General features: G+C 39.8%; 1 protein-coding gene across 1 annotated transcript in view; it reads right to left on the bottom strand.

Moving 5' to 3' along the window:
• Positions 1–26763, bottom strand: part of LOC128536307 (AT-rich interactive domain-containing protein 1B-like) — a 215798-nt gene that overhangs the window by 12940 nt on the left and 176095 nt on the right. Inside the window, exons 8-13 of the mRNA XM_053510516.1 lie at positions 24460–24784; positions 15150–15262; positions 9260–9366; positions 6640–6780; positions 2498–2707; positions 2189–2393 (exon numbers count right to left, since the gene is read on the bottom strand). Of these exons, the coding sequence (XP_053366491.1) occupies positions 2189–2393; positions 2498–2707; positions 6640–6780; positions 9260–9366; positions 15150–15262; positions 24460–24784 (1101 nt within the window). The remainder of the gene's footprint in view (positions 1–2188; positions 2394–2497; positions 2708–6639; positions 6781–9259; positions 9367–15149; positions 15263–24459; positions 24785–26763) is intronic.

Below are 26763 nucleotides of genomic sequence, written 5' to 3'. Positions count from 1 at the left end.
CGGTCCCTTTTTAGATTACCGCTCCAGAGACAGACAAAGAGCCAGACATGACGGTGATGATGAGGATGATGATGAAGATAAGGATAAGGATAATGATGATGACTCAGAGGAGAGCGAGAGTGAGAGAAATGCTTGCCTTATTGCTCGGCTGCTGAATTGAGGTTGACTAGAGGTCATGTTTGTTTATATCCCAGAATGCAATCCCCATTAATCTTGCTTGGGGAATCCCGTCACCCCTCCCTTACCCCCGCACGGCTGCTAAGCAACTGTAACACTGACACGGTCACCCGAACCTGCACACTGACCAAAGACCGAGGAGTGTGTTTTACCCCAGGTTTGAATCCGACTGCTCAGACGAAGCTAATGCCCGTCCCATTTCCCTGTCCAGTGAACCAGACGGAGAGCCCGGGAGCTGATCCTCACTTTAATACTCAATAATAGATTATAATAAACCTGCTGAGTCAGAACACCACTGCTGCGGCACCGGAGCCGAGGGATACCGACATATTATATCAATTCTGTCATAAATACATGTTTAAACACTCGTTCCTCATATCATTATCGTAGTACTACGGTAACTCAGCATCACGGCACCTTCATGAATTATTAAAGCAAGGAGCTGATTTTAGTGGCTTTAATATCCTGTGTACATTTGTACTAACACACGTTTCACTGTCTCTCCTAGTCGTTGCTAAAAATACACGTTATTGTACATTTCTAATTATATTAACACTAAACTCCAACATTTTTTCTACAGGTGTTTTTCCACTTTTACTCCAGCGTAAGTGATGCAAGATCTAAATCCAGTACCAGCTTTATGCTGCAACACAGGTGCAGATCCTCAACAACATCATTTCATCATGAAAAATCGCCAACATTTACAGTAGGTAGAATTACACACAAACACACACACACACACACACACACAGTCTGCTGCTGTACACCGATCAGATGTAACATTTACAAAACATTAGCATTGATTATTAATTATAAATCAGTAAACTGGTGGCAGGATCGTTTGCACCTAACAATCATTTATGCCTGTGAAGACCAAAGTCTGGTCTGATCCAACAGAGAAGACAACGCAGCATAAAAATGCCAAAAAAAAGGTCAATGTGTCCCCAAAAGAAAGGCACCAGAACACCCAGTGCACCAGAGACCACAGCAAGGAGCCCACAGCTGCACCTGGCCTTCAGATTCCCCAATCTAAATGAACTGAAGAACCTACTGGTGCCTGGCATGAACTCTGTAGTGTCCGTAACCGTGTCAAATTCATGTTGCAATATCTTAACAATTTTGCATTCTAGAATAATACACATTTTAGAGGTTTATGTTTTTTCATGAAAGATCTAAATCGGCCAAGTTTTACCTGAATGACAGTTAAGATCGTTAAAAGATTTTAAATTAAACAAGTTACAGACACTACAGACATAACAAGGCATAAAAGTGTATTTAGCAAATGTGTTTTTTTTTATCTAATAAAAAGATAAATGTGTATGAATATTTACAAAAAAACTAAGCATAGAACGGGAAATAAGAAGCATTAAGTATTATGAAAAATTGTGTTATTTTTCACCTACAGGAGACACAATACTGTGTTTTGGCTGAAAGCACTGACACTGGAGTCTCCTTCCAGAACAAAATGACAAATAAATTGTTTTTTTTTTTTTTTTTTACAGAACCCTCCATAAGATTATTTTGGAATTCTCATTCTATCAGTGACCCTTTCTTCTTTCTCTATAAGGCTCAAGCCTTAAAAATGAACGAGTAAGTAAATAAAAAAGAAAAAGAAAGCTGAAATGCATTTGCTCTTAAACAACTGCACAAAAGTGCTTATAGAACAAAGTTACAGGGGGAATTTATTTATGGTTGTGCTATCTGGTATCACCCTGATGAGGAATATATAAATATATACACAATTTGCAATGTACTGTACAGTATATTTATAATTTATATTGTGGTTAAGCTGGTTTGTGACAGTGTCTATTGTTAAAAGTGATATACGACGAAATATAAACTGAATTTAATTAATTTGTCAAAAAAATAACTTCTGTTCGAAAAACCAGTATGCACAAAGTCTTTTATCTTAAAGACCTTCCTGTGTCAGAGAACGTAATGGAACAGGTTTCCTAAATAAATGTCAACATGTTCGAGGATGTTTGTTCAAAGTGCGATAACTGAAACTCACCAGGAGACGGCGGCTCCACTTTGCCTTGTTTCTTGGCGTCGGTGCGCGGGCACGACTCGGGCGGAGGCTCCTCCCCCCTCTCCACCTTACATTCATAAGCGAACAGGTACTGGATGTAGTGCTTCTTCAGAGAGCTAGCCGCGTTACTGGACGTGCCCAAACCGAGCGCCGAGGAAAGCTCGCGCCACTTTTTATTCTTGTTCACCTGCCACAGAGATGATGACACCAAGAGGACCGTCCGTTATTGTTCTGGGACACTTCGGCGAAAAATAATAATAATAATCAACTTGAACTAGGTTAAGACTTTACCATGGCCAGGCCACCCAGCTCCTTTACAGTCATGTAGAACTTGCACAGATCCAGCTGTTTCTTGCCCACGACAGGGAGGTGAGGAACCGGCGTCCCCCTGTCCTCCATGAAGGACACGTAGCGATCCACCCAACTCTTTCTCTCCGGCTCGCTTCCCATTTCGTACAGCCGAGAGACCTTGTCATTGGTTATGGAGCCCGAGCCTGACTTCTGGAAATATTGCACAAAGACAAAGAACTCATGCAATTACAGAATTATTAAAAGAACATTATAAGTAAAGATCTCCATATATTAGGACTCGCTGTGATTTAAATAGACTGTAGCGAAAAAATGGGCTGCAAATCAGAGGACGCTCATTTGCTGATGGACGTTACAATCAGTTATTACAGTGGGCCTGAGTTAGAGATATTTAACGGGTATGGGGACATTTGTTTAACAGTTTCCTCAAATTTACATACTGTATAAAAATCTGATAATTTTTTTTCTTATAAAAGCTAGTTTTTCTAAAATCAACCAACATTTGCATAAAGCCTCAGATGCACTATATAAACAGAGAAACGTACGGAATAAGAGAACGTGTCGAGATCAGAGATTTAAATTATATATATATATATTTCATCAACAACATTAGTTCAGTAAAACAAAAACAAACAACAGTCTATGACCTTCTTAGTTTTTCTTTTGTCGTCTCTTCTTATAGGAAACCCAACATACACCATATACATCAGCCATAACATCTGGGATTCGTCTCATATACTTTAATTCAACAAACTTTCGATGCAGTAGAGAGATATACTGTATCAGGCCGGTAAATAAGTGTTAATCGCCTCTTTGTGAATGTAAAATGGTTTCCTCTAGTGTATACTAGACAGAATTAATCTGCCAGCCTGCTGAGTTTATTAGTTTTTTTTTCATTCCACATTCAAATTTGTCTGGTTTATTTAAAGTTAAATGTAATTCTAATCATATTTATATACAGTATATTTAGCTTTAAACTAAAATTACAGTAAGGCTGGGGATCATAACTCCAATATCACAATAAGTTTAACGCTGGCAGATAAACATCAGAATGGTAGAATGGAAACACCTGGTCACATGGCTGTGATTATTATTATTATTATTATTATTATTATTATTATTATAATAACCAGAAGGTCAGGGTGTTACCAATTAATGACCAGAATTTAGTCCTGTTTGGGAAATGTTAAGGTTTCGCCTTGTACTGGTAAGAAAACAAAATTTATTAACTAGTAATATTGCTTTAAACAACATTTTCTCTCCAACACTATTTAGAGTGATTATGTTCCTGTTTACACTTTGTTCATTTATGGTTAATTTTAAAAATTGTTTTGATTTTGTATAAAAAGTCTTTTATCATAATTATGATATTAGCAAATAATGCATGTGGTGAGAACAAGAAACACCAGAGTACCGTATTAATTCTTCTTACATCACAACACTCTGAAACGTGATAGATGGATGGATAGATAGATAGATAGATAGATAGATAGATAGATAGATAGATAGATAGATAGCTACTGTAGATCCTCAATCTATGCTTTAACTGAATGACTAATAGAAAGACAGTGTATACTGTAATATGCAATAAACTATACAAAGAAAAAAATACATGATACATGGCATAAGTGATCTACATTATGTATAAATCACTCGGGTGGGAGAATCTTCACAATATACAGTATGTCTGGTCATTACACTAAAGGTCCCGTGCATTCTACACACACCTCATATTATCTTTTATATAAACTAATTGCTTTGACCTTTACTACTGCTGAATGTAGCGTGTGCAAGCTGCACTTGATCATTAATAATTTATATGACCATAACATGTATTTAGACCATCGCTGTGCTAAAAAAAAAGGACTAATATTCCAGAGAAGAATAACAGAACCACATTTCTCTCGGTAAAGCCTTTTTAATCTTAAACAGAGCTTTTATTTCACTCACAGCCGGTTTTGTATGCTTCGAGAGCGTATACATTAGATTATACCAGAAGACATTTTTAACAAAAATAACTTTCCATATTTACTCTCAGCTTTGTATATTTTGCTCACTCATACCTAAACCAAAGGCAAACTGGAAACTCGTGGTTATTTTAATGGGAGTGTACAGTATAGTGTATATTTAGCTGGATGTTACAGCCAAAGGGACTCGGTCTCTCAGCAGACAGCGTGCCTCGTACTTAATTTAAGATCATTAAAACTAAACAAAAAATGAAGCTGCAATGAGTTAAAGTAATCAGTAAGTGATTGATATGCTGGACGTGTTCGGTTATTACGTTTTAATGAAAAGTAATCAAGATCACACAGCAAAACAGAAAAAGTTGATGGTTCATTTAATGCAGCTGTGTTGAAATAATAGTCACTGAATTAGTTTGGATCGGAAAAAATGGCAAAAAAAAGAAAAGAAAAAAAAGAAAAGAACTGTATATTAGAAGTACAGTGAGAGAGAAATTGGCTTTGAAATTGACTTTGGCCAAAGCTTATGTTTCAGAGCATTACTCACTGCAATAATAACGTGAGAAAACATTACTGTAATCCAATCCATTTGGATTCGGATGATGCACATGGTACTGACGTTAAGAACAATAACAAACAGCTGTTCATTTCTTTCTCTCTTTTTTTCATCGAAAACAAAAAAAATGTGGATAACCATTTTGGGACGTTTCAGAACGTTTGATGACTTACTCAGAACATTTTTTAAAGCAGCTGAAAAATGACTATTACATCATTAGACTTCTTCGTACGGTGAAAAGTTTGAGCTTTAAAAAATTTTTAAACTTTTAAAAACCTCTAACTCTGGGGCATTCTTGGTTCAAAGTTAAACCTTAGCCCTAAACCCTCTGCTGTATCACGGCCGACCCTGTGCTCTCACCAAGTCTCCCTAACGAGCTTACTGTAGATATCCAAAGCACAGCATTTCTTACATTCTGAACTGACACATAAATACTTATTTTTTCTTTAAAAAGTCATTTCTGCAGCGTGATTTTAGTGTTTATAATCCTGGAGAAGGTTCTGGGTGACCGACAGTTCGCCCGTCTGAGAGCTGACCATCTCAGAACTTCTAACCAGCTAATCAGTATCACTTTCCAGTTCATTCACTGGACATCGACAAGCAGGAGCGAGAAACTGGACGACTTGAATCACTCCAGCTCTTTTTTTTTTTGGCTTTCTTTTTAACTTCCTCAGACAGATGCATTAAACACTGTGATGGATTGGGACCCTGATCAGGGTGTACCCCGCCTTGTGCCCCAAGTCATCTGGGATAGGCTCTAGGCCCCCCGCGACCCTGTACACAAGACAAAGCGGTATGGACCATGAGACGATGATGAGACGATGATGAGACGATGATGAATTGCCCTTGATCAGGGGTTAGAGAGGGGTTTGGGATTCAGCCTTGTGTTAGAAGCTAGTTAGCTTTGTAGCTCGGCTTATAGTAAATAAAACAGTTGAGACGACTTAGCAGTGATTATTAAGGAGGCCGCGTGTTGTTTAAGATGAGATAACGTTAATAGATGTGTGTTCGTGCTAAAAGTGACTTTAGTGCGACAGACGCTGCGATCGCAGTCCAAAGTCATCTTCACAGTCGAAGCTTGGCAGATCACTCATACGAACGAAATTAGATCTGATATGAAAGGATATTCTTAGTATTTGTGTCAGTGGGTCATGTGGATGATTTTGTTCTCTAGAACTCAAGAGTGAACGAGTGCAAAAGGATAAATCCATCCACATGACCCACTGGCAGAAATACTAAAAATAAACGTCCATATTAAATCAAATTTCATTAGATTAAGTGTGAGGAACTGATACACGCCTGAAACCAAAAATAATTATTCTCCATCAGCATGGTATATGTTTATTTGTTTACTTCTTAATTGTTGTTTTGTTTTTTTAACTCTGGTCACTGGATCTGTTCTCAGACCAGTATACACTACGCCCACACACACACACAGAGAGAGAGAGAGAGAGAGAGGAGAAACTCAGTCGGCATGCTCCAGTGAGACTCAGTGCCTCGGGGCGAACATTTGTCAACAACAGGAAAATCAGGAGTAAAATGACTGCGTGTGCACTCGGCGTTAAACTGCAGCTCCACGTTAGTGGGACGGAGTGAGTGATACTTACTGGACTGGAGGGAGTTTTGGGCCATGCAGGGCTGCTGATGCTGTCGCTGTCATCCCCGTGGTACGAGGACAGACTAGCGGGGCTGGGGGTCAGGGCCGAGGGGGTCGGGGGCTCCGAGCCGCACTGGGAGCTGGAACCGTCCTGAGAGAGAGAGAGAGAGAGAGAGAAAGAGAGAGAGAGAGAGAGAGACAAAAGCAAACAAAACACAAAGACAACACCAATTTAATTCCGTCCTGCACAGGATGGACAGCCCAAGAGACCCAGACAGAAACACAGACTCCGTGTGCAACTATATGAGTAAGAGAAGGTAATAATGGAAGAGAAAGAAGAGGGAAAAATTGGATGATGTAGAAAGGTAGCGCGACAGTAGAGAGCTGAAGGCACTGACAGCTCCGGGACAGCGCGGCTACGGGCTCCTGTGACAGACTGCGAGTGTCAGCAGCAAAGTCTCGCGTTCCTGTTTCCCCCGTTTCCCTGTTCCACATTTTTAAAAGCACGGGCCGGACATGCTCTTTCAGCTCTTCCCTTCACTCCGGGGCTCTTTCAGGCTCTTTTGGCAGCCTAAATAATTCAGCACTAAGCACTACGATCAGGAAAGATTCTGGTAATAAATGAGGGGAAAAACAAACAAAAGGCGATCAGAGGCAAAGTGCTAGGAGGAATCAGAGCTCATGCAGAGAAATGCTTTATGTGTGTGTGTGTGTGTGTGTGTGTGTGAGTGTGTAAAAGAGATTGAGCCCAAGTGCTTTCTCTTTAAATATGTTTTTTTATCCTTTAGCCAAAACATGAACAATCACAAGCTGTATGCAATATAATAACTCAGACTAACACGTATTATTGTCTTTATTTTAATGAGCACTTGGTGATGTCTACAGCGCTGCAGTGGAACCACCGACAGGCCGTCCACTCCCTGCCAATCAAACCACCCCGTCCAAACATACATACGCCTCGCCTCCTGAGTAATCTTTTACAGAGAACTTCCAGCATGTTTTCCCCTCTTGTTATGCCCCTGTGATCCTACACCATCTGCGTCACACAAAGATGTCATTTACTCGCTGATTAAACACAGAGATGTGTATTTTGATCATTTTCACAGCGCAGATTTTATAAAAACCCTCAAACCAAACAGCAGCGAGTTATCTGTATATCACAGACTGTGTCTTCGCTCTCATGTCTCAGCTTTCGCTAATCGCGTTGTGTTTAAATGTGAGGCGATGGATGGAGTGCTGTAACGCCGGGTAAGGCTCATTGGAGTGTTATAACAGGTGCAGCTTTAATAAACATGTTTTAGACGGAGGATTTGATGATTATTTCATCAAGCTGATAAACTTTATTTGCAGTGGTTTACACCAGTTAGTATGTTTAGATCAATGTGATGGTCTACAGACGTCCGTCCAGTCGGGCTGTCATCTCCGACTTCACACCATCGCTCATGACTCTAAGGGGAAGTTACTTTGCTGATGGTTCTAACCTTTTTGCTACCATCAGGCACATCTATTCACACTACGGGCAATTTGGAAATGATAATCAGCCTACACCAGGTTTTTGGACCGTGGGAGGAAACCACAGTACCCTGATGAAACCCACCAAATACAGGGAGAACATGACACACTCCATGACACACGGACCAGAGGCGAGATTCGACATCCAACCCTACTGGCGACGGGACTGAAATGTAGCTCAGCAGTGTGTACTGAAAAACTTTGTGTTTCACTAAAACAAAGCGAACTTATAGAAAATTATATAAAAGTTGAAAAAAAAAAAAAAACAGCCTTAAGCGTCCAGTAATGTGCAGCAATGTTATGTATTTATACAAATATGCAACTTTTCACTACCGTGGTATAAAAAATTAACACACATTTCTCATTTTTAGCCCACGGGAAAACGCATTTATGTGTCCTAGCATGGGATTGACGAGCGTCTCTCTTAGATACACACAAAGAACAAAGATGCATATGAAAGAAAGGGAATGAAATAAGCTCCGCCCCCAGGGCAGGTATTATAGCTATCAGTAGAAATCATTCTCCTCTAAGTCCAGCCCTTTGTTTATTATTATAATAATAATAATAATAATAATAATAATAATTATTATTATTATTATTATTATTATTATTATTATTTTGATCATTATTATTATTAAGCACATTACTAATAAAATATTAATTTGGGGTAAAATGTCAGGAAATTATCAAAACTATATATAAAACATTTTCAAGTCACTACAATCAGGAAGCGCTTGACCTTTCACCTGTTTCTCAGCACACTATTGTCTGACAACTCGAAATTTTTGAAAATATGTATCATTTATTTCTATGGATAGTAGAGCTTAGCAGCCGAGGGAGTTGCATTAATTAAAATGAAGAGACCAGTGAGATTTAGTGACAATACAGTGACACACAGTTTGTCTAAAGTATCCGTGTTACTGTATATTTATTATAGAATCTAAAAAGCATTTTTTAAAAGCCAGCCGCTACCTTTATTTCCAGTACAACACTAAACTACAAGACAAACACTTTACATCCTTTTACATGATGAACAAAGCCAATATTTTCACAGAACATTTTTAGAAAAGAGAAGCAGAGTTATTGTATATTGTTGGTGTAAAACACTCAGTTTGTACCTTCGGAGGTTTGTGAGATTCAGCGACAGGAATCACTTCTTCTTTACTGCTGGATTTCTGCTTGGAGTCTGCAGACATTGGCACCTCTCCACCCTCCCCCATGGGGCCTATTATATAAAAAAAAGAATAAAAGATGAAGAAAAAACAGATAAAACTGTAACTGTCACTGAAACTGAAACAGCACTTCACATATCGTACTATAGATTTATATTCTGGACGCCTTACAGCGCAAAAAGGGAAAAAAAATGTAAATGATAAATCCTATTATGATTGTAGCACAGATTTATGTAATAATCAGCCTATTTAAATATCAGGCACATTAGGAAAATCATATTTATTTACTCCAGCCATAAGAGCTTTAATTCCTGAACTTTCCTCCCACAGAACCATTTACACTGTGTTAAAGGATTCAAAACATTTTGACATAACAGCGGCGGCTCGTCGTTAGATTCAAGCTGACTTTATTCATTCGCGTTTTTAACAGGATTTTTATTTTTTACATTTGTTTAATAACGAAATCTAAACTATAACTGCTGCCCTTTCCATAAAACTACCATTAAACAATGCTCAGACCACATACACTCAAAACTATGATTCTGGCCTCGTGTAGATTTTACATATTATATATTAGATAAATTTTTACTAAAATAAATTACTTTTATGAATGCACTTCATTTTATTTAATGACCCTAACATAAATACACCAATTTCTACCATTATTTCCTTTTCAGGTTTGACGTTTTTATATTTTACACGTGTAGAAATTCTGCCCTTGATTTAAATATGAGGAGCGTTCGAGTCAAAGCGGGACTTTTGGTTGTACAGAATAACAAAACACAAATGATGAGAGTAAAAACTCCCTTTATGTCTCTATATAATCCCCTGATACACTAATGCACTTATCCCAGTGTCTCACTAGAGCTTGGACACCCAATAACCCCCAGCCGAGTTCTGTAATGTCCAGGTGGTGCAGTGGGTGGTATGAGTTTATACATTGTCCAACCAAAGCAAAATTAATTTGGTAATCAGGTAATTTTTTCCATCAAAGGAAAGGACTATTAACAGAGTTCCTGGGAGGCCGGCGTTTCAGCAGTGTTGTGAAGCAGGCGATCCGATCGTGGCTCCGGCGTAAACTTTCTACCCTGATGGTGTCCAAGCTCTAGTGAGACACTGGGATAAGTGCATTAGTGTATCAGGGAATTATATAGAGACATAAAGGGAGTATTTACTCTGTTCTGTTATTCTGTACAGTTAAAAGTCCTGACCTTTCTTGAACACGTCTCCTTTTTGATGTCACGAATGTCTGTAGATCCTATTTGAAGTCACACAGTCACACCTCCTAAACAGAAGACTAGTAGTGTTGGACGTCTCAGCAGACTGATTCTATGGCTTCCACCGTTCGTCCTGTTATGGATCCGTAGTGCAATTTAAATCCAGTGTAGCACTGGTTCACTGTCCACACTGAATAAACAGTGATTTCTTTTAGTTTGATATTTATTGTTGAGGATGAATACCAGCGCGAGCAACTTCACACATGAACAGAGATAAAATGAGCAATCAATAAAGCCAGAAGGTAGGTGTTATTGGTGTAAAGATTTATTTTATTTCCCTGTACTGATGTTATTTTAGCAGCTAGATCATTCATTTACTTATTTATTTATTTATTTATTTATTTATTTATTTATTCACTAATTCATCTTCAGCAGCCGCTTTGATCCCGGTCAGGGTTTTGGTTCTGGTCACTTTTTCATCATCATGAGAAAATACATGCAGTCTGCGAGTCGGTTAAATACGTATCTTACTAGAATTAATAACCCTTTCCTTTCTTTGTCCTCACAGAAGTTGAAACAGGACGCATCAGGTTGGACGAGGTTAATCAATCGAGGTTAATTAATCGCAGTGCTTTGCTTTTACACCTGATGTGGATTTTGCTACGGTTCAGATGAAGCACAATTTTCAAGTGGACCATCGAACAGATCTCTGAACCATTCTCTAGCTTTTAACCTTAAAAATAATAAAAAATAGGAGTGTAAACATAACCTCCAATTAAGGCATGCTTCCTTTAAATATATATACATATTTTTAACATATTTACTCCAGGGGTCAGCGATGCCTAGGTCCTGTGTAACACCGGCACACGGTGATGTCGTCCCAGAGAGCGATGTCTGATTTTAATCTGGTGTCTCCGTTACTGCTGCCTTCATTACATACAGAAAAGTCTAACAGTAAACAGCAAGCAAGTAAGTGAGGATGTGATTTCAGACGGCGACATTTTCGATAGGGACGAATGCAGCAACTTCATTTACAACTTTCATCTCGCGGCGCTGGTTTTGGCAGCCGGAGCCGCTAACTCTGGAGGAACGGTGTCAGTGGCATGTTGGTGCCTCGTTTCTCATTGGAGTGTGGAGTGTGGAGTGTGTGTAAGAGTGTGTGTAGCTCCCAGAGGGCCAGCTGGCAGAGAGTGTGAGCATGTTAATCTGGTCAAAGCTCTTCTGTGTTATCACCTCGGGGAGTGTGGCAGAGGCACTGTACTAGCACACTATCACCCAGTTCGGCTCTGGCCTCTATTTATAAATGGCACTCGCTTCTAGCAGAGTCCAGGACTTTACTCAGAGCAGCCATGACAAGAGACTATTGATCGATTAGTTATGGGAGCAGTCTGGTCAGAAATGGAATTTTCTCTTAACATAAATGTAAACGATTAGCCAAACATGTCTGCCGTTTGAAGTTCACTTCTTCAGCTTTGTTCTGGGGCTATACGCCAAACTCAGGAAGCTTAGAGCATCTCGCAAACTGCATGGATTAAAAAGCATGAATGCGTTCAATATCGTAAACGACCACGTCTGCATGGTTTCTAACACTGTATGACATTCTGCCGTCTACACAGAAACCCCCCCGTGTTGAATTACAACTCTACAGTGTTTTTATTCAGGTCCAGTTTGACTCAAATGAACTCTATAAAGTGTTAAAATAACACAGGGGATTTTACTGTGTATAACATTTTGTACAAATCACAAGAATCTACCAAGCATGAAAAATGGTGGAAACGAATAATGAGATGATTAGGTATACAGTAAATCACTATATTTTGTGTATCCTGTACAAACGTTTATACAGCGGAACCTCAGCATACGAATTTAATCTGTTCTTAATGTGAAATGTCGTATTGTGAAACGCATCGTCCCATAGGAAATAATGTAAATGCAGATAATCCGTTCCAGCCGCCCAAAAATATTACCAATATTACCCATATTACCATTTTACCAATGTCAATAAAAGTTTCAACCCTATAATCATATTTTTGCATATTAAAAAAATAGCGGCTCTCTTTTCTTCTTGCTACCGTCCTCTCTAACATGGTGTTACGTCTTCAATTAATCAAAAAACTAACTTTAAAACTAACTTAGCAGGCTCGGTTTGCTCGTCTGCCGAAAATGCTTCGCATGCCAAGGAAAATTTCTTGCCAAATTTTAATGTGCCTATGTAATTATTTTGATTCATACACATTTTTCACATTTTATACAAATTTCCATAATTTTATTTTGATTCTGCACCAGACAAATAAAATTGAATTGATTCGAAGGTGTAAATTGCATGCCGAGGTCCCACTGTATTCTCATTGTTGTTTGTTGGTCCAACTATCCAGAACACATCGTATTTTTGTACAGTACTACAGCTCTGTCCTCCGGCTCCATATACAGTACTGTACTGTAAAATACACAAGATGTTTGGATTTCTTCTTGCAGTTGAGTCAAACTTCTTTCTCACTACAATTGAAGTGTGCTAGAGTTCACTTAGAACCAGACCACAAGTGAACAGAACGCGTAGACATGGAGTTTGCTAAACTGCTTGCTATAAGCGTCTTTAACTTCGTCGCAGCGTAGCTTGACTTTAAACACCGAACATTTGGGCTGAGAATCTGTGACTACCAGATGATTATTGTGTAAACACAAGCTGCTGAAGAACAAAGTGAAAGTGAAGGGTGCTTACAGTAAAGAGGGAGGAGGAGATTTGGGAAAATGATTCCCCACGGGGGGGTCAGAAGGTCTGTCTGTTTTTTTTTTTCTATGAAATATACAAAATTCCAAACAATGCGAAGAATACTTTCTTTTTAAACAACCTTGAGGGAAACAGGAATCAGCTGTAAGTACTTCAGCGCGGAGAGCTTTGTGAGAGTGGGCTGAAATGTTCTATTCACCTTCTCTGAGGTGCCTCAGTGACAATGCAGCGGGGTGAAGGGTTCTGTAGAGACGCCACGCTTTCATCATGTCTCACCGACCACGCTCGACACGCCGGAGCGACACTCACAGCGAGAAACGCATTTACACGCTCAGGTTACTTTGGAAAACAGTGAATTCGGTCCCATTCTGAGTCAATCTAATAATTATATCCTTATTCCACACCAGACAGCAGGAGTTAAAAAAGAAAAGTCTGTGAAAAAGAAAGTACACCCTTCCTGAGCCAGAAGTGTTACTACTTCTATAAGAGCAGGACTCGTCTTGTCAGGTTGATGTTCTGGACAGGTGTGTCTCATGCCAGGAAGAAAGGACACTGGCCATCGCGTCAGAGAAGTAATTATTGGTTTATTTTGGGGGAAAATGACTCCATACTGAAATCTATTGTTTTTTTTGCCCTCTGATAAAAAGAAAAAGAATTTCAAGAAGGAGTACTTTCTTTTTTCCCAAGACAGTATTTATGTATTCATCCACCACCACTCCATCCATCCATTCACTCCACTGATTGATCCATCTATCCATTCTTCAATTCTGTAATCCGTCCATCCATTTACTATCATTTACCAGTGATTATCGCCCTGTAGCCCTGACTTCAGTGGTGATGAAGTGCTTTGTACGGCTGGTCAGAGACTTCATCATTTCTTCACTACCTGACACACTGGACCCATTACAGTTTGCATAACCGCGCCCGAACCGCTCTACAGATGATGCCATCTCTCATCTCCTCCTCGTTTCACTGCATATCGCACTGTGTATGACTGTGTATATGACTAATAAAATTTGAATTTGATTTCAATTTATTTATCCACCGATTCATCAATACAAGATTTTTCTATCCATCTATTCTTCCGTACTTTAATTAATCCATCCATTCATCTATAAATCTATCAATTGATCCATCCATCTTTCCATCCATTTACCAAAGACCCTTCAATTGGTTTATAATCCATCTATTGATCTATCCATAAATCCACTGATTGATCCATCAATCCATCCATTCTTCAATTCTTCCATACACTAATTACTGCATACAGCATTCTTATATCCATCCATTCCTCATTACATTGATTAATCCATCCATCCATCCATTCATCCTTCCTTCCATTCATTCATTGAATTATCCCTCCATCCATCCTTTCACAATCCCCCAACTGATTTAAACATCCATCATTGATTCATCCATCCATCCATCCATCCATCCATCCATCCATCCACCGCTCAATTAATTAACCTTCTATTAACCCAACCAATCTATCTAATCATTTATTCACCCATCTTTTCATGCTTTCATCCTTCCACCATCTCTCAATTAATTCATTCATCCATCCCCCATCCTTTTTAAATTAAGTTCAACCCTTTTTGTAACCACCTTCTAACAACCAATCAATGACCCCGCCTACGCTCCATTATTCACGCTGCAGTCAGTTGTGCTGAATCTTAACAAAAATCTTTGCCAGTCGAAAGATTAATAACTGTACATTGATACACTACATTATACAGAATAAAGAATATATATATATATACACATTACTATGTACCTAAATTATATCTCCTTTTATTATGGGGTTAAGTTGCACTGTGAGCACTGTTTGGGGACAGAGGGACAGGAGGACTTGCAGGTTGTGGAATATGACTGTATTAGAGAGTGTCTTTACCTGACGGAGATGTGGTGGAGCTGCAGCTCTGTGGTGACATCATCGCTGTCGCATTTCCCACTTGGTGGCTATATGACGAGACGGTACCCATCATTCCACAGTAACCACCCTGCCTGAGAGAGAGAGAGAGGGAGACAGGCATTAGGAAATGGGACAGACACAGATACAGAGAAGGAGAGAGAAAGACAGAGAGAAAGATGCCGAGCGAGACAGACACATAGAGAGCCAGATACAGAGAAGAGAGAGAGAGAGATGTAAACAGATGCAGAGAGCGAAAAGACAGAGAGAATGAGAAAGCAACATAGACAGAAAGCAAGAAAAAGAAAGACAGACAGAGAAAGAGAGATGGATAAAGGGTGAGACAGATGCAAATAAGCGAAAAAAGAGAGAGAGAGAGAGAGAGAGAGAGACAGGGATAGAGAAAATAAGCCAAATGCAGAGAGACAGACACAGGAAAGCAGATGGAGACAAGAGACAATAGATAGATAGATAGATAGATAGATAGATAGATAGATAGATAGATAGATAGATAGATGGGGGACAAGAAGAGATCAAAAGTGAGACAATCAGAGAAAGCAAATAAATGCATTAGGATGAAGGAGTTTTGTGTTGAAGAGACACCGCATGTTTATATCACAACTAAATAAATAAAAACACCTTCTTAAAAATATTAAAGTCTTTTCTACTACTGAGTTTTATTTATAACAGAATATTTCAATCTAACACACCTGACTGCAGTGACTGATGTAAGACGTGTGTGTGTGTGTGTGTGTAGATCCTGTTCAAGATCAGAGATGAATCTCAAAAGGATGAGATGCTCTATCAGCGATGGGATGGGTACACACACACACACACACACACACACACACACACACACACACACACACACACAGGATGAGGAACGGTAAGACAAATCACCTAGAGGATCGTACACATAGAGTTACACTTCGGAGGAAATGGCATCTCCAGGCACACCGCTCCCCCCGCTCCTCCCCAGAGTAATAATTTAACTAATTAAGGTGTGCTTCTGGAAAGGATCACATTATTTGTTGCCATAGTGATGGCAGAAAATCAATCCTGCACTTTCTCTACGCTCCAAATGATTTTAGGGACATCAGAGGGCTTATCAACAACCTGCTGCACGTGAGCAACCAGTGTGTCTCTCTTCCTCACACACACACACACACACACACACACACACACACACACACACACACACACAGGTGGTATTTATCATTTCACAATAACCATCTTGTTAAAAGAGATTGGGGGGCGGGGGCAGAGAGAGAAAGAGAGAGACACAGAGAGACAGGGAGACAGGGAGACATGTAGACGGAAGAACATTGACAAACAGAGAGAAGGAACTATTCCTGAAAGACCGTGGTGCTGAATCATTTCAGAAGGACAGACTGAAAAGTAAATAAATCAAAAGCTGCATCTAGTATCAACCTGCGCCAGACGCATGATGAAAGATGAAACGCCAGTTCGGTGTTTGGCGGATTCGAAATAAATCTGAATTATTCACCGAGCGAGATAATAAGAAAAATGGATAAAATGTACGAGCAGGATTAATGTCAGTCACACGGGCCGTACTTCAACTCTGCCAGGAGACAACGCCAGGGGTGAAATTGACACACAATGACTAACGAGTGGGATCCATGTGCGCTAAAGCTCGCTGTAATCGCGTCTCACAGATGTAATTAGTCATTGGCTGAGTTACATGACGCACCCTGGTTGTAATCTCCTCGCAGGATTGATTTCGGTGTAAGCGAGATGGCAAACGAGGCACTTTCATCTGTCCGGATCAAACCTCCCGCCTCAATCGCTCATTTCTACAAAGTGCACGGGAAAAAATACTTCCACGTCGCCTTTTACTCCTTTACATCATAAACCGCGGCTCCCGTGTGGATAATGCAATAAACACGAAGACACGAAAACAAGCGCCTCTCCGCGCTGCGCCGCGCGCCGCCATTATTACTAATTCATGTCATCAAAAAAGCCATTAAAACACTTGATGGAGGGAAAGTGTGCTGTTTAATCATACTTAATATATGCACGGGGCACCATCAAAAACAGCGCAGTGCATTTATTCTGCTCTCAGGCAGCACGGCATTAAAATCAGCCCCGCTGTCCTGGCAGAGGCAGAGTGGTGAAGGCGGTGGAGAGCTGGCGGGGGATGGAGGTGACACGCCGCCTCTCCCCGCTCGCTACTGTCACTTTCTGGCTGCCTGAGAGTGATCGGTGGTGGGAGAAAACACTGGTAAACAAAGCAGCACGTCTCTTAGAAACACACCACTCGCATTGCAGCAAACCATGCAAGCCGTCCTCACTGCCAGAGAGAGAGAGAGAGAGGGAGAGAGAGGGAGAGAGCAACACTTCTCTACAGAAATAGCTTCATACGTACACACAATCGTTGGCCAACAATGGACATTATCATCATTTTTAACATTGTTCAGGAGAAAACACGGGTATATATGGACAGTTTGACAGCAAAACAAGATAAAAGCCATTTTCGCACTATAGTTCATTTTGGCAAATTATTGTCTCTGCAAACACGCAAACATTATTTACAGAATCACTTTTAGAAGCTTTGAACTCGCACTCGCTTTGACTTGGCTGCATTTGGGAACTTTAATATTTACCAAAGCCGAATTTACGGAAGAAAACTGAGCAGAAAGATAACACTACAGCACTCAGGAGACACGTGATCACTTTCTGGGGAAAATACAGGAGATACATGGGTTGTGTGTAAGGTGTTGGTTATACAGTACTGTATCTGCTACGTCCCATTTCCCAATCCTAAACATATATATTATATATATATATATACAGCTGGTTGATGACCTTATATGTCACATTCCTTTACTTACGATAAGGTACTGTATTGTTTTATGAACCTGAAAACTGGAAGTGGAAAATAAGAGACAGATGATGTGCTGTAAACAAAAGTTTTATGTAGTGTCCGTAACTTTCCGAATTCAAATCTTCCAACGATCTTCACTGTCATTTAGATGAAACTTAGCCAATTTAGATTTCACATGAAAAGACATAAAGCTGAAAAAATGTATTATTCTAAAATGCAAAATTGTTAAGATATCGCGACATAAATTTGACATGGTTACGGACACTACAGATTTTTTGCCTTTACTGGAATGCTTTAATTTAAGCAGTTTTTGCAGATCAAATGCTTCTAGAAGATTACACCAATTTAAATATAATTTTACTCATAAAGAAATTTGAATAATTTGCATTTTAAATGATTATTGTTTGAAGTGAGACAATATAACGCTTAAAAAATGGCCTTTTTTGGGGTCACATATAAAATCATCTCACCAAAACCGCTAAGGTTAGCAACTTAAAATTTTTGTGGAAGCGAGATCGGACAAACTTTCATGTTGCATAAACTTGGCTCACACACATGTTCTGTATTATATGCATAACATAAACAATCAAATGAAATCAGCAGCAATATTCTGTTATGGTCGATTGTTACCAGCCTAAGATCAGAACGGAGCATCCTAGAAATGTTTTATTTCTCTAATACTGTAGCAGCTGGTCAGCAGTTACAATGTTTTGTCATACTGGACATTTCATCATTTCATAGCTACATTTAATGACCTGGAACATTGACGAGACGAGATCATTCCTGTTATCTCTCCTACTACAGCAGCTATAAACTAGTTGTTCCTTCACCAGCCTTTTGTTTTCTCTCTTAAAATTAATGAGTTGTGGAAAATGTAACAAGAGTAACAAAGTTACGGATTCATGCCATAAATGATAATAAACATAATCCTTCAGAATATTAACAATAAGGACAATATTTTGTTATACAGTAACACTGTTAAATTACCAGCTTTAGAATAACAGCGTATTAGAAGCTCAATCATATAAGCCTGATGTTTATGAAAACCCCAGGGGTCAACTAACATCTGACCAATGAGACGAGGGGATTCAACAGCACTGTGATAAATTACAAAAATGACCTTTACTGGAATATTTTGCCAAAGTATTTACCCTATAGCAGTAGATCACTGGCCGCGGTGAGGACGGAAAGCAAAACTCCAACAATGTGCACTGTAATGATGTCTAAATCCTATTATATATATCTATATAATTTCTACATCCATGCATTTATTTAGGATCTAATGAGCATGTGATGCACTTTTATTTACAACCACGTCTGGGGAAAAAAACTGATTATGGCAATGCTTTAAAAAAGAGGAGTGCTGAATCAAAACCAAATTTTACATATTTAATTGTATCCAGACAAAAATGCATTGTTTTATATTGATTAGGATTCAGGAAATAAAAAGATTAAATATTTTTTTATCAAATTTAATCATATTGTAATAAAAAGTATGGAATCGTGACCTGGGCGTGTCGTTACGTCCCTACAAAACAAAGTCTCTGTCTGGTGAATCTACTGAATGTGAAAATATTAATAGAAATAAATTGGTATAAATAAAGCAGCAACAGACACAAGTGACCGTCTCAGTTAATCAGCTGCTCGGGTGAATGTGAAGAAAAAAAATAAAACTCCCGTACATTTAATTTCTTGCCAAAGCCTGGAAATTGGTACAGATGTACCCACAACAATGTTGATTATGGCTGTAATAAGACACGGGGACATGAGACACATTGGTCCCAAAGAGCAGATTCTCTAAAAGAGAGGAGGGAAACGCGGGCGGAGGGAAATGGGAGAGCAGGCTGGCGGAGGTGATGAATTATATATGGATTCAATTTGCTCTCAAGGCAAAAGGCAGGCACTGCTGGAGCCCGACTCCACCAAAAAAAAAAAAAAAAAGAGTAAAAAAGAATCTGAAGTAAAATACAAAATGAAAGGACACTTTTTAACATATTAAATCCTTGAGAAAGCCTCACATCAAACAGGAGGCAAAACCATTCATTCTGGCCATTTATTACAGCCAGCTCCGCGTGCCAAGGCTACGAGCCGCATCGCTGGGGGCCACATTGGATTCCTGACATCCAAGCAGGTCTTATTTATTTAGCAAATTTACTTACTAAGGAGGTCAGAAATGAATTATTTGGTGAGGATTTGCCTGTGAGCCGTTTTTTTTCTCTCCCCATTTTCCCATTTCCTTTGATTTGGTTCAGCCCTCCTCTTTTTTAAAGGATTGCCGTCGTCAGTTTTCTCCCAGAGGTGGTTTTCATCACTCTAGGAGAATTATGAGTTGCTCATAGCTCCTGAACTCATTTAGAAATGCCAGTTTTCCCTGCTGCCGTCCTTCCTTCACTAGAGAAGAGGACGCTCTCTGACTGTAAAGGCGGATTTTTTTCGAGACCCGTCCGCTGGAACGTGAAGGAGCTCTTTGAACACGGCCGGCTGTAATGACTGAGAGCAAACAAGACCTGCTTGATCATCATTATTTTAAAGACTGTTGATTCTTTGCGATCTGTTTACGCTACAGTATAATAGCAAAGAACCTGGACTTCAATCATTATTCATTCATCTTCGGGGACTTTATTCTGGTCGCGGTTCCCTTGGCTGTGGGTCGTAACTGGCCGTAGTATTGTGAGGATCCAGAGTAAATGCTTTGCAGTTGCAGTTAGAGCTTGTATGTGCGGACTGGATGGAACCCTGTGGCGAACCTTTTCCAGAAGCAGCCGAAAGACCAACAACAACAACAGCATTAAAGAAAGAATCTATGTGAAAAGTTGTTAATGCAGACAATAAAACAACATGGGGTGTGCTATTAAAAATAATAAAATCAGCACTGATCAGCAAGGTTGCCAAAACATCCAGGTGTTTTATTCGTCTTATGTCACCGCCAGGGGAACCGAACGACAGTCATCACCAACTATACCACTATATCAGCAAGCTGGTGTCAAAATCATGGGCACCCCAAAGCTCACCCATACAGTCTGTCCGCATGGACCAAAGGCCAACCCGTCCGGTCCGATCCCACAGAAAAACCAATGCAGAATCACCGAACACACACGGCAAAGAACCCAACTCCACCCATCCGATCCGATCGAGCTCTCTTTGGATGCGCCAGACTTGGAAGCCTCATCCTTCCAACCTAAAGGATCTGCTGGCAATGTCCTGGTGCCAGACACCACGGGACACGCTCAGACACCACGGGACACGCCCAGACACCACGGGACACGCCCAGAGACCCCGGGACACGCCCAAGGGGGCGCAAGCGGTTGACAAATTTAGACAAACGGTCTAAATTTGCATTCATGTTTGATTTCGTTAGTTCCACGTATCACTTACGTCACCACGTTCCCTCTGACTGACACTAAAGACTCATTCAACAACCTGCTGTTACTATAGCAACGGTACCATATTAAAATCTATTTCTGATTAGTACTTCCTGCTCTGACCTCACATGACCTCACATGATCTTCATGTCAATATGACAATATTTTGAGTTCTTGTGTCACAAAGCTGCACTTTTTAACTCAGGACCTTAAAATACAGCAGTGATTTAACCAGCACCAGTGTGTGTGTGTGTGTGTGTGTGTGTGTATGCATTTTGCTCACAGTGGGTAATAAAACACTTGCAGAGTGTAGAGGCAAAGAACTCTGACAATGCTGCAGCCTTTCAAAGTCTAAACGGCAGAAAAGCTATAAAGGAGCACACACACACACACACACACACACACACACACACACACCCGTGCATAGTTATACACACACCTCACATGCTTTAAACTCTATTTTACATTCAAAGATGCCCTCTTAGCCAAGGAGAAGCTGTAATCATATCAACAGCATTAGATAAGAAACCCAATGCAGCTGAAGAGTGTGTGTGTGTGTGTGTGTGTGTGTGTATACAGAGGCTGGGAGGAGGAAGGAGGGAGAGAGGGAGGGTTCGGGGTGTAGATTAATATGCAGTGTGTAGAATTTCTTCAAATCTTTCTGCACTGAATCAGCAGAAGTAAATCACCGAATCCCGAGAGTGAGAACACGAACACGAGGAACAAAGGCGGACTTTCAGACTTTCAGGCCTCGACCGAGCGTAAACGGACGCTCGAACAGTATAGTTCAGAAAGCTATTTATACCAAATGTATGTTTGTAGAGATTGTTATTTGCGTCGCTGCGCTGCTGTTATCCTGAACACCAGCACGAATCTGTTTCTCATTCACTCCAGTGATTCGTCCGGCCGGATGCTTATTAATCTGGGAGCTGTTACACTACAGCCTTTTGGAAATAACACACACAGTTAAGGTCTTTGTAAAAAAAAGACAAAAAAAAAAAACATATTTTTTTCCTTGCAAAAAGTTTGTTTACAGGTGCGATATCGGCTTTCAGACTAAAGACCCTGACCCGTAAGGCAGCAGAAACAGTGAGGAGCGAGAGCCGCCTGCGTCTGTTCCACAGCCACTTAAAGGCTCCTGTATCTCTCTGTAAAAGCCCAAAGATTTGTGAAAAGCTCTAAACAAAGTGCATCCTCGATCCGGCGTTTCCTCTGAACCCGTACAAACACCTGTCAGAGTCTTTCGGTAGTGCTCGAGGGGGAGAAACAGAAAACTCAGCATTAGAGGTCAACTAAAAAGCCGAGCGTGATGAGGTGTGCGGCGTGGATCGGTGCTGGCGGTGTATAATCTCTCTCTCTCTCTCTGTCTGTCTGTCTGTCTGCGTGTCTGCGTGCGCGTAGACGTCTGCGAGACAAAGAGCGACGGGAGTGACAGGCCGTCTGATTGCGCCCAGCAGTAGTCATCATGTCATGCCACTTCTTATTGTCAGTGAAGCCTTCTCTTAATGGTTTTCTTAGCATTTACACACAGGCTGCAACACAGACTCATATCTCCCATTAATCACCCGAGTGTCAACACAAACTTCTCCTCCAAATGCCAAATGGCCTGTGATGTATTGACCAGAGTCCTCCACAAAGGCGCCTGTTAACAATGCTTGGACGGCACTTAATTTGTCATTATTACCGCGCTAGAAAGATGATGGCTCTCCTTTCACTCCTGTAAAAAGCATTATGATAATAGTGCCATGCCCGCTCCAAACACTGACCACAATGACTTTATCTGGCAGAGTTATGAATAGCGTCACAGGGTGAAAAATTGAACGGGTAAAATATTCAGAACAATTACGGCCGCTCTTAAGTTGCTGGATCCCGACCTCACCAACGGAAAGGGAAAATTGATAAATTAGGTTTTAATGGGTGTAACTTGTGATCCCGGTCTGCTCCAATCAGCTCCTCCGCTCCGACCCGGGGTTCCCACCGTTTGTACTGTAATGTTTTATACATCGGATGAATATTGTTTACCTTATAAATGTGTTTTCAATCAACCATTTCATTTTCAACCATTATTTTATCATAAAAAGCTTAAAAGCTCTTTAACAATCATCAGTGGCCCTGCCAAGAAGGCAGCGCAATAGTTTCCAGAACCAACGTTAAGAGACAGGACATAAGGAATGGGATTTATAATGTCTCAAATTTATAACTGATGTTAGAAAACATAATATTCATAATAACAGCTTAATAATAAAATTATATTCTCTAATAATAACAGTGAGGAGCATTCGGCACTGAAAAGCAAAACAATTCCATGATTATAATTTTGTATTTATATTCATAACAGTTTTTTTTATATATTTTGTATTAATTTGCAAAAGCGTATTAATTATGTTATTGAATTAAAAAACCTTTTTTAATATAAAAAAATACTACTTATACTGAATGGCATTTTTGTTTCTTTATAATTAAGCATTCGACACATTTTTAGTTATTCGAGCAAATTTCAAGTATTAAAAAAAGTAAGAACTAATTTCTCAGGCTTTCAAGCATCTGTATAATATAAATTCCAAAATAATTAACAAAACACAACTACATTAAATTCGTCCAAAATAATTTCTAGTGAATTCTTTTAAGCTCTTCTTGCAGAATTGTGTTTCAGTATAAATAACAGTATTAATAACACACACACACACACACACACACACACACACACACTGCAGACTTTACCAAACACTTGCATAATTTGCACACTACGTGTTTACAGTGTGTGTATATATATATATATATATATATATATATATATATTTTTTTTTTTAAATATATATATATTTTCTTTTCATATTTAATAAGCTTTAATTCTAGTTTGATATTTATCCTTTTTTTATGCCTATTCTTTTTAGACCCATATTTATTTTTATTATTTTATACTACTTCATGTTTTTTTATTTAATTTTTTACAACTTTTTTGCAGCATCTATAGGGGGACAGTAAAGGAAGAATTTCATTGTACGGAGGGAAAAAGATTTTTTTTTACTGTGCATATGACTATAAAAGTTGAAACCTGAAACCTTCCCTTATCCCATTATCTTACCTCCCCTGTGCAGAGTTGCCTGTCGGATGCATCGTCGCCATCGGCCCGTCTAGAGTTTTACGATTCACGTTTCCTACAGGAGGCCCCATGCCCGGTCCGGCGGACTGCGGCATGCTGGGAGACGTGGGCGCCATGCTGTTCCCTCCACCCAGGTAGACCCGATTCCCGGGGGGTCCGGGGGCACGGCTCATGGACATGGGTTGCCCTGGCCCTTGCCCGTGCATGGGGCTGCTGGCGTTCATGCCCAGGCTGTTGCTCATTCCAGACCCCAAACCACTGCAGTTAGCATTGTTCATTCCTCCATAGGGATGTCTCGAGTAGTTCCCTAAGGAAAGGAGACAAAGGAGAAAAAGTGTATACGGACACCTGACCAATCACATGCATACTTATACATTAAATATTACATCTCACATTTAGTCTCTCCATTTGCTGTTACACAAACCTCCACTATTCTGGGAGGGGTTTCTACTAGACTTTAGATCGTGGCTCAACCCATTCAAATACAAGAACGTTAATGAGAGCAGGCAGGTCTGAGGAGGTCTGGGGTTCAGGCAGCATTCCAGCTCATTCCAAAGGTGTTCAGTGGTGGTGAAGGTCAGGGAGTTGTACAGTTCTTCTACTCCAACCTTTTAGCAAACCATGATTTTTTTCTGGAGCTTAACTTGTGCACAGGAGTCCCGGCCCACTCGGTGGTCAAGGTAATTCAAAACGCATCCCAGACATCTGTGTGCTGGAAACGTTATTTGTGGATGTAACGGTCCGCTGCCCAAATACTTTTGACTATTAAGTGTATTTTTTGTTGTTGTTGTTGTTTTTTTGTTCCCTAAATAAAGCAAAATTTCACAACCATTAAACATGGCAATTAATTCACATTCAATTAGTGTAAAGTCATTAAAAAAGGCATTAAAAAACATTATCCTTTCACTTAATTACCAGATTACTGTAATACTCCCAGCTGTATATTTGTTTTAAACATGCTAGCAGATTGTCTACGGAGCAACTTTTACAAACAATGTGAAGCTTCGCAGTCATTTGGCTACAGATACACATCTTTATTCCTAAAGACAGTGACTTCTGAAAGGGTTAAACAGGTCTAAACTTTATAATTGTGTATATTTTATTGATTGTCAAAAACCTCAAGGGGGTCAATATTTAAGCAAGCTCATGTACTGTTGCGCTACATCGCGGTAATAATTAATATCTTGCAGCAGGCTAATATCTTTAATATTTAAAAAATTATATATATTTTTAATTTCATTTCATTAATGCCACTCTCTAACTTGATGCATAGTTTATAGTTTTATGACGTCATAGACTTCTTATTGTTAAGTAGAACTGACAAAGTGTCTCCAGTGAGTAGGAGAAATCGTTAAGACCGACTCGAGCGTTCATATATAATGTAAAGCTCTATAAGATAAGCGATCCCGCTGCCCGCGGTGGTCCTGTATGTCTGCTCATGCCGCAGTGGACTCCAGCTTTAATGTGGCCGTGATTATCATCAGGGGCGTGATGGCTTTCCACATCGAAGATGTGCTGAATGGACAAGAGCGAGCAGGATGTGCATTGTACAGTCCTGTTTAATTGCAAACAAATAGTCCTGGGAGGCACGACTCGAGGATCTGCACAAACACATGCCGCTGTGCTGTAAAAGTCATAGCCATATAAACCCGGGACGAACAGAAACATTGCGTTTAAAAGGACAACCTTTATCTGTAACAATTACTATCACAGCTGCGAATGCAGCTCCATAGGTGAGTCATATTACAGTAGGTTAAAAGCTAATCCTCACCGTATGCTTACAATCAGCCCTTTTATATGTCAGATGTCAAAGCACCAGGAGGTAAATAGCAACTTTTCAAAAGTCGCATATGATTTGCAGGTGTCTTTCCCCGTAAAACCACTCGAGTCAAAGACCAACATATAAAGCCATGGAAAAACCTGCACAAAACCTGGAACGGCCAAAAGCAGAAAAAGCAATATGGTCTGATAAGACATCTGCCAACATCTGGAGACATGATGGATGTCTGATGGTATCAACAGCCTTATTAGGCCAGAATTTACTCTGAATGTTTGTACAATGACCAACTAACATCAAGCTACAATACACAACCGTGTAATGTGTGTGTGTGTGGGTGTGTGTGTGTGTGTGTGTGGGGGGGGGGGGGGTTAATAAATACTACAAAAACCCTTTAAAATATAGGAATAAAACAATTTCTACTATATACAGTTATGAAGACCGCAAACATTTCTGATGCTCTCTACACACGCATGTTTGGTAGAGATTATAATTGTCAATATCTGATT

This window comes from Clarias gariepinus, chromosome 13, assembly GCF_024256425.1.
Source record: "Clarias gariepinus isolate MV-2021 ecotype Netherlands chromosome 13, CGAR_prim_01v2, whole genome shotgun sequence".
NCBI lineage: Eukaryota > Metazoa > Chordata > Actinopteri > Siluriformes > Clariidae > Clarias > Clarias gariepinus.
Note: the sequence above shows the minus strand (reverse complement) of the source record. Positions and strands in the feature narration are given on the sequence as shown.